The sequence below is a fragment of the Macaca fascicularis genome, chromosome 9 (genome assembly GCF_037993035.2).
Source record: "Macaca fascicularis isolate 582-1 chromosome 9, T2T-MFA8v1.1".
NCBI classification, from domain to species: domain Eukaryota; kingdom Metazoa; phylum Chordata; class Mammalia; order Primates; family Cercopithecidae; genus Macaca; species Macaca fascicularis.
In genome coordinates, this window is record NC_088383.1 from 31438557 (window position 1) to 31454391 (window position 15835).

The 15835-nt window shown below is 43.6% G+C and overlaps 1 protein-coding gene across 1 annotated transcript in view; it reads left to right on the top strand.

Moving 5' to 3' along the window:
* Positions 1-4062: 4062 nt before the first annotated feature.
* Positions 4063-15835, top strand: part of LOC102129023 (supervillin-like) — a 41367-nt gene continuing 29594 nt past the window's right edge. Inside the window, 2 exon segments of the mRNA XM_065520476.2 lie at positions 4063-4350; positions 12796-12922. Coding sequence (XP_065376548.1) covers positions 4103-4350; positions 12796-12922 — 375 coding nt within the window. The 5' untranslated portion in view covers positions 4063-4102.

A 15835-nucleotide genomic window follows, 5' to 3' on the forward strand; every position in this document is an offset into this window, starting at 1 on the left:
AGGAGGAAGAGGAGCATCAACTTTAGGTGATGCTTCACACACCCTCCAGCTGTGTCACTTGCACGTCCCGGGCAGAATAATTCACTCCTCGACCTGTGTTGTGTTCTGCATTGAATCATATTAGCTTAGCTCACAAGTGTGTGCAGGGCGACTATGCAGAAAATGGCTCAAAAACCACCACTCTGCTTCTGCCTACTAATGGGGAACTAGCGGATTGGGTCTCTGGAATGTCTCCTTCCTTACCTGCATGGTAGAGGCATGAAGAGGGGTTTGGCGGTGTCTGTGCCTTGACTCACAGAGATGCATAATCCTTTGCTGTCTTCTCTTTCTCTGTCTTCGTTTGCCTTCCTTATACTCTCTGCCCTTTGATTCTAAAAGCAAATCACGGGTGGAGAGGTCGGCCGAAGGACCTGGCTTGCCCACCAGTGTGGAACGGGAGAGAGGGTCCCGGAAACCAAGACGCTATTTTTCTCCTGGTGAAAGTAGAAAAACTTCCGAGAGATTTGCAACCCAACCTGTAACTTCAGAAGAACGAAAGGAATCAGATAGGTAGGCACGCGTATGTGCGGTTTCCTGGTCCAGGAACATGGCAATGACACGGGAGTTTTACCACACTGATGGCCTTGATGCTATTTATATAGGATGTTGGCGATTCCATAATTCTTCCATCTAATCTATAAGCATTATTTATTTGGCTTACTTAAAAGTCTTTTTAAAGAATGTTAGCCTTTACAGTGGTATTATGATACATACACAATTTTACGTTGCATTCAGATAAGAAGTAAGAAACATTATTTTTCTTCATTTAATGGTTTTAATGTTTTTTACCCCCTTGTTCAATTAGATTCCAGATTGCATATTCACCAGATTTTACAGTGAAAATAACTGAGGAATTTTATATTGGTTTTATAAATGTCCATCTACTTGTTGTATTTGAGTTTTATACTAAAGTGTCATATACTATTGCATAGAAATGGTAAGATTTATCTAGAAAATTGTCATCAGTGGTGTTTAATAAGTTGTTCTTGTGCCTGGTCTCTCTCCACAGGGTGTGTACTTAGCTGGGATTGTGTACACACACGCTCCAGTGTCACTTCACAACTGTATGTGTGTTTTCACAACTGGAATTGCTACCAGGAGGTTATTTCTTTTCTTTTCTTTTCTTTTCTTTTTTTTTTTTGAGACAGAATCCCCCTCTGTAGCCCAGGCTGGAGCACAGTGGCATGATCTAGGCTCACTGCAAGCTCTGCCTCCCGGGTTCACACCATTCTTCTGCCTCAGCCTCCCGAGTAGCTGGGACTACAGGTGCCCGCCACCACGCCCAGGTAATTTTTTTTTTTTTTTTTCGTATTTTTAGTACAGATGGAGTTTCACCATGTTAGCCAGGATGGTCTGGATCTCCTGACCTCGTGATCCGCCCGCCTCGGCCTCCCAAAGTGCTGGGATTACAGGCGTGAGCCACTGTGCCTGGCCAAGTTATTTCTTAGAAGAATTTAATTGTATTTTTATTTTTACTTTCAGTATGGTGTTTTGTTTCGATCTTCTGCTCCCACCTACTAATGTATTATTATTATTTGCTAATGTCTTTCCTAGGTGCACTTCACATTCAGAAATGCCAACTATTGATGGCAAGTACCTGTTTCCCTGTTTTTCATTTGTCTTTATTATCTCATCTAGACTGGATTTAATAATAAGGTTTTTGGCTTTTTGAGAGAATAACATGATGGAGCATCTTGTCTCCCTTTGCTGCAGGTTTTCATTCTGTGAATATAATAAAATCTAGTTGAAAATTTTCAGATGAGGTTTCCCTTCTTTCTGAGCGCAGTTAGAGAATCATACAGTGACCAGTATAAAAACAACTAATTCAAACCAAAGGAGCAGGTTCTTCTTGTTGTGCTGCTGCTACTATTTAAAACTATAAGAAAATGCCTCCATAAAATATATTCATGAAATATCGATCAGACAAATGTTAGAGTAGAAATCTCTGGACAGAGTTTGCTTTGGTTTGGCTGGGTTGAATTGCAAGGGAAATCAGTACCTTTTCACTGAGCAGAAAGAATGGGCTCCCTGCAAAGGGAAACTACCACCAATTCTTATTTTGGTGCACCTATTCTTGTACTCAAAGATTTCCAGGCCAGCCCTGAAAGACTTTTTGGAGACCAAACTTACCTTTTCTAATGATGTCCAGTTTTTAATTTGTGACTTTTTACAGATGAAGAAAAGGTGGATAATTGAGCCAAGCTGAGCATCACCCCTAAGAGGTTGCTTTTCAGGGTAAGCTGTACTAACATGCTTGAATAGAGATCATGACCCCTGGTGCAGTAATCCCAGCTACTTGGGAGGCCAAGGCAGGAGGATTACTTGAGGCCAGGAGTTTAAGACCAGCCCGGGTAACATAATGAGACCACATCTCAAAAAAAAAAAAAAAAAAAAGTCATAAGCCTTAGCTGGGGAGACTCTCATGGCCCCAGCCTACTTAATGCACCTCTGGGCATGCTAAGGCCCTCCCGGCTCTGGCCCACCTGTTGTTCTCTTCCTAGTCTTTGGCTGGTTGTGGCCACCTCATGCACACAGCATGAGTGTACGCTTCTGACAATGATACGAGGCTCTCATTAGTGGCCCCTCCTGTAGGTCCTGTTGGAGAACAGAGGGGAGACTTTTTACTGCCCCCATTTCCTTTCCTTGAATTTATATTCTTTATTTATTTATTTATTTATTTATTTATTTTTTTTTTTTTTTGAGACGGAGTCTTGCTCTGTCGACCGGGCTAGAGTGCAGTGGCCGAATCTCAGCTCACTGCAAGCTCCGCCTCCCAGGTTTACGCCATTCTCCTGCCTCAGCCTCCCGAGTAGCTGGGACTACAGGCGCCCACCACCTCGCCCGGCTAGTTTTTTGTATTTTTTAGTAGAGACTGGGTTTCACCGTGTTAGCCAGGATGGTCTCGATCTCCTGACCTCGTGATCCGCCCGTCTCGGCCTCCCAAAGTGCTGGAATTACAGGCTTGAGCCACCGCGCCCGGCCTATATTCTTTATTTTTTTAGTGACAGGTCTTGCTCTGTTGCCCAGGCTGGAGTGCAATGGCACAATCATGGTTCACTGCAGCCCCAACCTCCCCTGCTTAAGTGATCCTCCCGCCTCAGCCTCCTGAGGAGCTGGGACTACAGTCTACACCACTATGCCCAGCTAATTTATGCATTTGTTTTTAGAGATGGGGTTTTACCATGTTGTCCAGGTTGGTCTCAAACTCCTGGGCTGAAGCAATCCTCCTGCCTCAGCCTCCCAAAGTGCTCAGATCACAGGTGTGAGCTACTGTACAGGGCTAGTTTTTTGTTTTTTGTTTTTTTAATTGTTTATGTGCTTGCATTGGACACATAGATATCCTTCCTGAAAAAAAAAGTTCATCCCATTAGGTTACTGACATCCCAAAAGGACTCCATGTCAGTGCCCCGTTCTATGGACCTGCTGTTAGATCAGCTGCCTGCAGTTCCTCCTCCAGTTGCTCCTCAGTTTCTTGGTGCATTTGTAGCTAAGTATATCCTTGCACTCTCTAGGAACTCTTTGCAAATCAGTTTTATTTTTAAGTAAATATTTGAATGGTGTAAAATAAGAAGTAGCTACCCATGGGAGCAAAGCAGTAAATACATTTTTTAAAATCTCCTTTTTAGGCTCAATAAATCTACTTTGATGTGTCTATAGATTTTGTAAGGACACTGATACTTTAAAAAATTAGATTGAAAACCATATTCTAAACTACAGACATAATCTACGGATTTGCATAAAACAATACAGTGTAAGTTATAATAAGGGTTTTGGTTTGTGAGTATAGCACATTTGAATGTTAAAAGTATTGTTTTGGAGAATTAGAATCGTTCAGGAGTAAATGGTTAAAGCTGACTTTCTGTGTCTCGCATACAGGAGAGAAACCAATTGCCACGAAGCATTTTGCCGTGTGGGTAACCCTCCGGGAAGTGTAGCGTGCTGCGTATTTGCATAAATCCCAGTGGATTGGGTCACCTGCCTTGTGCCCACGGCTTGAACTCCCAGAGCTGCGCTGCTGGGGGCGAATCGCTGGAAGAACGTTCGCCTGAAGAGTTCAGTGCTGATGCTGCTCTTTTCCTTCCCAGGGGCAGAGTTTGGGGAGCCCACTTCCGAGCAGACGGGGACAGCTGCTGGGAAAACTGTTGCTCAAACCGCAGCCCCGGTGTCCTGGAAGCCCCAGGGTTCTTCGGAACAGCCACAGGAGAAGCTCTGCAAGAATCCATGTGCGATGTTTGCTGCTGGAGAGATCAAAACGCCGACAGGGGAGGGCCTTCTTGACTCACCCAGCAAAACCATGTCTATTAAAGAAAGGTAATGAGATTTGGTGAGCGAAAAGTAATTCTCTCGGGGAGGAGCTTACAGCTTGCTTTAGAAAACGATCTGGGTGATGGGCAAAGAGATGAAATCACACATTCAGCTTCTAACAGGGCTGGGCTGTTGTCTTGGAATAATTTGGGGAAGCTGAGGTGTTTGAGAGTGAACTGCCTTTGCTCGTGAGCCTGGTTCGGTAATGATAACAGGGCCGGTTCCAGACTCAGATGAGAAAACAAACAGAAACAGATTTCTGCTTTATTTATTTGCTTCCACTGTCCCAATGTCTTTTATAATATTAAGTTCTTGGACTATCTAGTGACAGGAGCTGAGATCTTGGCTCTTCCACTTTTAAATACACAGGATTCATATCGAATCCACAAACCACTTGTGGCTTTGTGTGAAGTATGTGTAGAGGGAGTGAAGATAAATGTACATACAAGACATACATCTTTGGGCTTAGAATCCAAGTTTTGTTTCCTTTACAGATTGTAAAATGGATGACTTTTCTGAACTGCGTTTAGAAATTGTATGTCAGGTAATAGCTTGAAAGATTGCATTTCAGCATCAAATAACACAGTAGCCTAATTTCTTTCAAAATAATGATGTAGGGTGCAGAGGAATATATTTAAATGAGACAGATACAGAGAATTGGAAGTAAATTACCTTGGGGGTATGTTTTCCTTGTGAACTTTTAACCACAGTTCAATTAAGCACCAAAAGATACAATAGTGGAAATAAATTCAGAGTTTGATAGCAGAATAGGGTGACTAAATAAAAATGTACTGTACTCAGGTGATGGACACAGCCTGAATACCCTGACTGGGTCTCTACACATTACATAAGTGTAACAAAATTTCTCATGTACCACATCAATTTGTACAAAAAGGAAAAAGTCTTTAGTAGGAAAAAAACATGATGGAATAGTGACAGGAAAACTGGGTGAAGAAAAGTCATGTCAACTCCATATTAGGAGAACCATTTCCAACACCTTTTCCCACAGTTCTGCCAGCCTCGACCCTTCCTTACACCGGCCACCACACAGAAGTCTGCGTGCTTTGTTAGGCACTGACCATGGTTATTTTTCTAGATACATTTCAGACTGCCTAAGACTATACCAAACCACAAAGAAAAGACTTTTCTTTTCTTTCTTTCTTTTTTCAGAGACAGGGTCTCCCTCTGTCCCTCTGTTGCCCAGGCTGGTGTGTAGTGGTATAATCACAGCTCACTGCAGCCTCGAACTCCTGGGCTCAAGTGGTCCTCCTGTCTCAGCCTCCACAGTAGCTGGGACAATAGGTGTGCACCATCATGCCTGGCTAATTAACAACAACAACAACAACAACAACAACAACAAAAACTCTTCCTGGAGATGGGAGTCTCACTATGTTGCCAAGGTTGTTCTCGAATTTCTGGCCTCAAGCAAGCCTCTCACCTCCGCCTTCCAAAGTATAGAGATTACAGATGTGCACCACCATGCCTGGCCCTTCTTTCTAGTTTTAAGCCAAGCTTCTTGAACATTATTTATAAAATAATAGATGCCATCTTTTTCAACTGACAAGTTAATAAGATGGTTAAATCTGATTGACTTTCTCCTTTACTTACTTAAGATTCATGAAAAGTTAGACCTGGCAGGCTGAGGGGCCTAAGGAAGGGGCAGAGGGGTCAGTGCAGTGAGGCAAAGGATGTCTTCAGTCAGGGAAGCAGTTGGGCCTATTGAGGCTTGAAGTTCTCTTCCACGAAAACGGGGCTCGAAGAGAGTTTCATCCCAGAAACCCAAGTGTTGATAACTGGTTTGGTGAGGAAGAAGGGAAATCATTTAAGGAAATTAACAATAAATGTCACTCATACACAAGTTCTGATGCTTTACACATGAGAAAATATCCCTGGGGTATTCCCCAGTGGAAAATACTAATATTATGCCCCCTTCTTTCAAAGGCTTTTAAAGGAGCCTTCCCATCTTTGGGAATATTCTGTCCATCAGGACTTAGGACTTTTGATGAAGAAGTCCTGTGTCTACCCACTAAGCAATAATTCCTGATTTACTTGCCTGTTTTTTGGTAAATTCTAGTTGATCTGTGTTTTTCTGAAAGTTTTAATCTTACTGTAAAATTCTCATTTTTAAAACTGAGACACTGGAAAGATGAAGCTTCTTAGCTTGGGCTTTGTGGACATCTGAGGCTTTCAAGGGTGGCTGTAAAGTTTCTGTGAATGGCCCGGAAGTGCATTCAGAATTGAATGCGTGAGCACGCACACCTGCCGGCTAACAGAAGCCATAACTTATCCTGGTCTCCAAGAGATCCCTGAGCCCAGTCTGTTCAGAATCATGATAGAAAGGAACGCTTGATTGATATTCAGCTATTCAGTTTGTTAAAATATGTTTAAGAAAGGACAAGGGACACTTTATTTAGCAGCTATGTTTGTAACAAATTACACTAATGCAAAATATATTGCCAGTGATCTTTTCCCACTTACCTTGACAGTACTTTTATTTGTACTTTGCTGGAAATAACTAAACTACATAGTTTATTTATATTTATTTATTTATTTATTTTTTGAGATGGAGTTTCACTCTTATTGCCCAGGCTGGAATGCAATGGCACAACCTCGGCTCACTGCAACCTCCGCCTCTTGGGTTCAAGTGATTCTCCTGCCTCAGCCTCCCAAGTAGCTGGGATTACAGGCATGTGCCACCATACCCAGCTAATTTTTGTATTTTTAGTAGAGACGGGGTTTCACCATGTTGGCCAGTCTGGTCTGGAACTCCTGACCTCAGGTGACCACCCACCTCGGCCTCCCAAAGTGCTGTGATTACAGGCGTGAGCCACCATACCCAGCCTAAACCACATATTTTTACAATTTATCTATGATAGCTTTTTCCTAAATGAGACTTTAATCTCTCCCTTTTGTGAAAATGAAATAATGAAGCTTAAACTATTTAAAATAAGAATGCTATTCCTACATTTATTTGGGCTTTACTTTTCTTTCTTGAGGAAGAAGTATATAAAATCATAGGACTTCCAGACTTTATTCTACATACCTCTGACTGCCTCATTTTACCAAAGGAGGGATTTAGCTCCAGTAGCCTCCAGGGCCATGTAGTGAATAGAACTGACCTAGGAGCCATGTCTCCAACTCTCTCCCCTGGTCCACGGCAAAACTGCAGTGTGCTCAGATTAATGTTAGAACAGCCAGCCCTGTGTACTCTATCCAGGAGAATATGGTAAGAGGACAGAAATTCCAGCTAGACAGCAGTGTTAGAAAGACACACGCTCTTTCTTCATGAATTTTCTCAGTGCACATGCTCTTAACATCGCTTATTCAAATTACACATCCACATTCACATTTCAGAGTCTAAGAAATAGAGCCTGGAATTTACAGATTTCCTTTATCGTTTTTTATCAATGGCTGTGCCCACTAAAGAGGGCAGGTCTGTCTGCTTCAGCCTTGTTGTGTCAGTCTCTCCCCTGTCCGGGGCCTGACGATATTGAGTGCTCCGTGCTCAGTGCTACCCAGCATCACAGACTGCCTTCCGCATTTTGCACGTGATACCTCCTCTGATGTTGAAGAGAGCCTTCAGAAGAAAGCAATATTATCCCCATTTGTAGACAAAAAGTGGAGAAATTAAGAAATTAAAGGAAACCCTCCACACCCTCCTTTTTTAGAAAATGTTTGCTGCTCAAGGAAATCTACCAAAAAGTTATTTTGCGGTTTTCATCTTTTCTGACATTGTGAATGTCAAATCTGAACCATAACCAGCGTAAAACATAGGATGCACTAGACTTTTCTCACTGGATTGGTAAAATTGTTGTTTTATAACTGTCTAAATTATTTGTGTTTCAATGATTCTTGTTTGGGAACTTCTTTGAGAAACATTGTGAATTAAATAATTCTTAAGTTATTTAGGGATAAAACCTTTGCTATTGCTTACAGAGTACGTTAGGCCTTTAGAAATCTGATCTGCACCATGTCAGAAACAGTGGCATCTGGGCTTTCTTATTTGGCGAAGAAAAATATTGGAAAATAATAAAAGAGCCTTTATTTCACTTCGGGAAATTGGCGGCGTGTAAGGACTTAGTGGAACTACCTGAACTGTCGCAGAATCCACCTCACGCCTCTGTGGAGTTCTGCTCCAGAGGGGCCGGCTGGAGGCTCCTGTGTTTCCTGCCTGCCGGTCCCCGCCCCAACCATCCACCCCTCCCCATCCCATCCAGCCAGAGGCTGTCTCCCTGTCTCCAAACTCCCGGTTCTTACCTTGTAGCTGGGAGATTTCAGCCACTACAGGGCCCCAGATTTATGTAGGAATAAAAATAGAGATGCAGTTCCCCTTTGCTCTCTTTCTTTTCTTTTTTCTCTTCTTTTTCTAGGCAGAATCTTGTTCTGTTACCCAGACTGGAGTGCAGTGGTGTGATCATAGCTCACTGCAGCCTCAGTCTCCTGGGACTCAAATGGTCCTCCTGCTTCAGCCTCCCAAGTAGCTGGGACTACAGGCGTGCACCACCACACTCAGCTGATTTCTTATTTTCATTTTTTTGTAAAGACAGGGTTTTGCTCTGTGGCCCGGGCTGGTCTCCACCTCCTGGCCTCAAGCGATCTTCCCACCTCAGCCTCCCAAGGTGCTGGGATTACAGGTGTGAGCCACCACACCCAGCCCTCCTTTTCTGATGTTTGATTGTCTCCCACTTAAAAGACACTTTAGTTCGTTCGTGTCTCCAACTTGTGAACCAGCCAAGACCAAGATCTAATATAAGTATTTATGTATGCTGTTCAGCCTTATGTGAGATCTATGGGGTGCCTATAATTCTCTAAAATGAAGGGAGAATTCTAAAAAAGAGAGAGAAAAAACACTCTTTATTTAATATTAGGGGCACATGGTTGTCGTGTCTCCTGTTTGACCCAGCCCTGACTGCTCTGAGTCTGAAGTCCTTGTTCTCACCAAGCAGGGCTCTCAGGCCAGCATTCCCTGCTGGAATAGTGTGAGGTATGGAAGAAGAGGCACCGTTTCCCTGGGTGGCCTGGCAGGCACCTGTCATGGTGGCCCTGGACCAGGCGTTGGGTGAGCGGGCCAGTGTTGTTCCACTCCCTGGATTTACACAGCCCCAGACCAAGCTGCTGCCCAGGCTCCCGGCATCACAGTCCTGCAAACAGCACTTCAGCTTGGCAGTTGTCAGAAGCGCTGACAGTTGTTTGAATTGCACCAGCAGGAATTTATGTCCTGTGTAGACCCAGACGTCGACTCCTCGACCCTCTCAGAGCCTGGAAGTCTGCGGTGAGCTGGAGGGCTGTGAGCTCACAGGAGGAAGGAACACATTTGGGAAGATCTCCCTCCCTCCTCAGCATGGTGGACACCAGTGAGGAAATCAAAAGGGACAGGAAGAACCCACTCAAGTTTTAGTGCGTGTTATTTACGAGTTATTCATCATGTGCTCCATAGGCTGGAGGCGAGGGCTGGCTCCAAGTGTCATGGGGGCTCCATGGAAGCACAGTTTCTTCCAGGTTATTCTGGTTACTCTATAGTCTTCGGAAGACCCTAAAGGTAACTCTGTCAGCACATGTAGAAGCAAAACTTTAGGGTTTTGGAATGGAGAAATTCTTTGGAGACCTTCCCATGGTGGGAGAAACCTTATAAGAAACCTTATAAGAAAGGAAAAACCTTGTAAGAATCCTATGCCATTCCTAAAACGGTGTGACAAAAATGTGTCTGGTCAGCTAATGTTCTACCGCAGTGAAACAAGCACAGGCAGGCAAGGGTTGCAGTCACGTCTCTCTGCCCACTAACATCGAGTGTGACCTCAGCCAATGGAATTCTTGACCCGGATGTTCCCATGTTCCTCGTCCGTGGGAATGGGGATAACAGTTCCCTGTGTCTCGGGTCACCGTGCAGATCGCAGAGTATAAAGTGGATGAGGCGGTGATCTCAGATGCCACAGCTTATGTTTTTCCAAGTCAGTTTTAGATGCCACAAAGCAACCACCAGGGAAACCGTCCTATGACACAGGTGCTGGTGTCCTTGCCCTAGACTTTTGAGAGCTTCTTTTTCAGAAGGTCTTCAAAGACCAGAGCTCATGACTTCTAATAAACTCAGGAAGATGAATTGGATTGTTTTTAAATTCATCATTTGGATCCAACCTGATTAACAAGGTGGATGGTCAAGAGGAGTAGCTGCTGGCCTGAGTCGAAGGTGAAGTGAGGGAAGCTGGTTCTGGGGCCAGTTTGCAAGGAGAATATCAGTGAGATGAGTGCCTGGCTCCACGAGATGATGAACTAGAAGGACTTCTTCCTTCTCATTTGGGTATTAAAGTGCTGGCATGCTTACTTTTTGAAAGTCTCGTTTATTGATGCTTTGAAAGCTCAAGCACAGCATGCAAATACCAATTTCTTTTAATGATTTCATTTTGTGAGATTATTTTATTAGAATAAAACTGACTCATTCAAAATAATTGGAGAAAAGATGAATCATAGTCATTATATAGTATGAAATGATGCGGATTAAAACTCTTGAAGGAATTTGGACTTTGTGTCCAAGCCCACGAACTAGCTCTTGTAGCGTGCAGGGTGTTGTTCAACCTTTGAGAATTATAGGAGTTAGGACTAAATGAGACCTTGACCAAAGGGATCTGCATGAGATTGGTAAGGCAGCCTTACCACAGTTCTAGAGAACGGGCATGTGAGATCGTATCTGCTGCCACTTAGGAGAAAGAGGAAAACAGAAAGGAAGGGAGGAGAAGGAAGAGATTGAGGAAGGGGGCAGGTCCAGAGTTCAAAACTCCTGCCTCCTTTGGGGAATTCCTTTCTTCACAGCTTACTTCCCATTATTTGACTGAGTGAATAGACAAGTATAGATGTAATTGTGTACACATATGTAGACGTCACTGGATTCTTAAATACAAAAAGTTTGTTTTCTTTTTAACTTAACAAAACATTTGTCATAGGATATATCTCATCCCATCTCCAAAACAAATATTTAATGGGAATCGGGAAGCTTGCAAGAAAGACCCTTAGAGATCATCTGGTCCAGTTCCTGATGTGGCAGATACGGGAGAGAGAGCTGAGGTACTCAAAGGGAGTTAGTGGCCAAATTGGGACAAGAGCTGATGTGCTGCTTTAAAATACACTGTTGTCTAGACGTGGTGTCTCACGCCTGTAATCCCAGCAGTTTGGAAGGCTGAGGCGGGTGGATCGCTTGAGGCCAGGAGTTCGAAACCAGCCTAGGCAACAGAGCAAGACCCTGTCTCTACCAAATGGAAATTTTAAAAATTAACCAGGCGTAGTGATGCACACCTGTCGTCCTAGCCACTATGGAGGCCGAGATGGGAGAGTCACGTGAGCCCAGGAATTCGAGGCTGCGCTGAGCCATGATTATGCCACTGCACTCCAGCCTTGGTGACAAAGTAAGACCCCATCTCTAAAACAAATTTATAAAAATAAAAAATACAACATTTATGGATTATGCATTAGTGATATTGAGAAGACCTGGCCCATCAGGTCCAGCACAGAGGGGAAGGGATCTAGTTATTTGGTTTTTTCCCTACTCTTTAAATTGTTTGAACAGCAGCTCAAATGAGTTTAATGATCATCATCTTTTTTTTACCTTTTATCTTTCCCGTGTTTGTTTGTCCAGTGCAAGTGCCTAAGATTTCTTCATTCATGGCAATACAGTTAGCTGAAACAGCCTCATGTTTGTGAAAAATAACCTCTCAAGATTCTAATATTCAAGCAAATTCCTAGCCATGCCATTGTTGAACTAAAGGGGGTTAGGTAACAACCTCAGTTAGTTAGATTCTTTTTTTGTATATGCCTTTCCTGTGAGGAAAGTTGAAGTGATAATTTTTTAAAAATGGGTTGGTAGAAAATAGTTTCTGTTTAAAGAAGACTGATTAGAAAGACCAAATTCGTTTGTAGGAAAAGAACAGGGCTTAGAATACCTGAGGAGAAGCAGTCATAAACACATCAAATTTTACCTCTAATTGAAAGGGATGATATTAGGAGACTGTAAGTGCCTCATAGCTTTAGGTTTTTAAGCCCACGTCTGCATTATTTTCTGCAAGTAGGAACTAAGATACAGCTTTAGTCCTTTCATGTTATTTCACCAAGTGAACAGAAGGCGTCACTAGAAGACATTTTTTCTCTGAGGACGGTTCTCTTGATCTCAGCCCAAGGGCAAGGGAAAACGTTCCTTGGCTGGGATGACGGTGCATCTTTTATCTAGCAAGTCACATTTCGGCTCTGTGTTTCAATCAACTGTAAAATCTTCGGGGCCATCTTAGAAAAGGGACTTTATTATTTTTCCAGACATGCTATTTTCAGAATAAATGAAATTCAAAATGTTAAAATGAGGTGGCTGTGGTTGTGTCTTGGCCAAAGCATTCTCACTTACCTAGATTATGGTTCCATCACAAGGAAGAGTTTGGTGCTGAACTCTTTGTGGCTGGCATGTTCTTCTCCTAGATTGGCACTGTTGAAGAAAAGCGGAGAGGAAGATGGGAGAAACAGACTCAGCAGGAGGCAGGAGGGCGGCAAGGCTCCGGCCAGCAGCCTGCACACTCAGGAAGCAGGGCAGTCCCTCATCAAGAAGGTAACGTTCCTCGTGTTAGGAAAAGCCTTCAGACGAACTTGGAAGTGCATCAAAGAGACAAGCATGTGCCACCTAATTCCTTCTCTGTGAAGCATTTGTGCCTTTTTGCCCTTAGGGTACACGTTGAGAGCCTGTCACAGAGCAGCTAAAATTGGGTGAAAGGCTGTGCCTGGAGATGTTTTAGAACTGGGATCAGCAACACACGCACACTGTGTCAGAAACAAGTGACTGAATTTTAAAGTGTGTACTTTTTCTTCAGTTTAAAAACCTTCTTAAATGAAGTCTGGCTTTAGAATGTTATTAAAGCCTTTATAATGAAAAAAAATTGAACATCTTTAAGTTGCATATAAAATATGGACTTGATTTTCCTACGTAGATATTTTAAACCTAAGTATAAAAAGTAAGGACTTAATTGTGGTTTATGAGTATTTAGTTCATCATTTAAGCGTGTTTCGTCAGTGACTATGCCTTTTATTGATAATGTACAGTAATATATGTTACAAGTTGAAACAAAATTAGGTAATGCATGGTGATCAATACTAGCAAGCATTTCATATGCGAAAGTATTGATGGATTGTTAAATTACAGATGTGATGATGACCAACTTTTGACCAGGTAGTGCACACTTTCAAACCTGATGGTGACTGATTTGCTGGCTGGCCCTGCAATTGCAAATGCACCTTCTGGCTGGAGGCGAAATGATGCACCAGTGACGCACTCCCTGGTCACTTTCTAGGATCAGAAGTCTTCAAGCAGAAAAGAAAGAGAATACTTTCAACCAGATGATCCCCAGGCCCCTTCTAGCTCTAAAATGAGTTAAGCATCTGTGGAAGGGAGAGATGATGAGTGTGACTTTCATGCATTAAGAAACTTACATAAATATGAGATGTGCCCATAGAAGGGTGAGTCAGGAGCTCTGACACTATTTCATCCGATACTTCTGTGTCTTCTTAGGTTACACTGGAATGGCAATTTGAATTCTCTTCTTTGAGACATATGTGGTGTTAAAGATAATATAACTAAAGAATTTAACCCTCGGCCTTTCGTAAATTCTCAAATATAACTAGATGTTTAGAAAGTATACCAACATGCACATATTTTTCATACACCGTGTCAAATTCAGGTTTCAAAAATGAGATCCTGAAGTGAAAGAAAATTCATCTGTCAAATATTGTATCCCCACTACCCACAAACTTTATTTAAAAGAATCTTGAAATCATTGCTCCAAAAACAACTTTAACACATTCCTCATTAGCAAACCTGCCAACTACTATGTCCTGGCACCAAGCAGCGCCTGGCCCCTTGTCCATCATTTTGGAAGGTGCAGAGACTCCCTGACCCATCAGGAACTGGGAGTCCCAGAGAGCCGGTGGAAATTTAAATGAAGCCAAAAAGCACAAAGCAGGAGAGGTTCCCGGTGAATAGTGAAATAGGTGCGTTACCCCCATAGAAGAACGTAGAAGAACGGAGGATCACCTTAGGTGTGGAAGCCAGAAGGCTTTGAGTGGAGGATGAGATCCGAACCTGCCGGAGGCTGGCTAAGGTTTTTAGAAGGCAAGAGAGGCCAGTTGGCTGCAGTTGCCCTTGGGGTAGAAAACCCAGTGACCTGAAGCCCCGGGGCTTCCAAGCAGGATGAGGCTAGAATGGGAAATGCCGCCTCTGGGCGCGTGGAGGCTGCTGTTCCTGCAGCAGCGGTGAACTCTCCCACTCTTCCTCAGTGGCCTGCTTCCCTTTGGCTGGAGGCAATAAGCTCTTTGAAGTTAAAATAAGCCGATCTGTCTTAGGCCCTTGTAGCCCACATTGGGCAATCTCAGGTTCTGTTGAGGGCAGGTGTTTCTCATTCCTTCCCAACGGCTGGCACTGTTTTCAGTCACCCCCTGGCTGTGCTCAAATGCGGTGGGTGAGGCGCCTTAAACCTGGTCTGTCTTAAGGGAGTCCCCCAATAGCTGAAGAGGCTTGACATGCCCAGTGCTTGTGGGGTGTCTGAATGCTGCCTTGGAGAAGGACAGACAGTCATGACACGTGGGGCCTGAACAGGGGCGCTTGCTGCACGGAGTAGCTCTAGCCTTGCTGATGGAGAGGTACCCAGGAGAGCAGGTGCCGGAACCTTCCATCTTTAGCACCAAGGGCAGAAAGGAGCCAGTGTTACAGTTACGCCCTTCATCATGCCCTTCACAGTTCCTGCGTTCCTTTTATATGCTGAGAGCCTGCTGCTGTGAGTGTGCAGTCTGTGGAAATGTAGAAGAGGCAGGAAAGAAATGGGACTCTAGAAGTTCCTTCCATTGTTCCTATGAAAATACATGCAGCATGGAAGTCAGCACTGTCCTATAAAAATATATAATGTGTGCCACATAGGTGATTTTGAAATTTTCCAGAGTCACATTTAAAAATATACTAAAGGATGCCATGAAAAATCTATAACTGTTTTGTCTCTGTCAATGGATTGGTCCAAAAAGAAAACATATTTGAGGTGCTCTAGCCAGCATCTCATTTTTGGTCTTTTTTTTTTTTTTGAGGTGGAGTCTCGCTCTGTCTCCCAGGCTGGTGTGCAGTGGTGCAGCCTCGGCTCACTGCAACATCCACCTCCCTCTCCTGTCTCAGCCTCCTGAGTACCTGGGACTACAGGGGCCTGCTACCATGCTCGGCTAATTTTTTATTTTTATTTTTAGTAGAGACAGGGTTTCACCATGTTGACCAGAATGGTCTCAATCTCCTGACCTCATGATCCACCCGCCTTGACCTCCCAAAGTGCTGAGATTACAGGCGTGAGCCACTGTGCCCGGCCCATTTTGGGTCTTTTATGTTAAGGTTTATATTGGGGCTGGGTGCAGTGGCTCACGCTGTAATCCCAGTACTGTGGGAAGCCAAGGTGGGAGGACTGCTTGAGCCCAGGAGTTTGAGACTAGCCTGGGC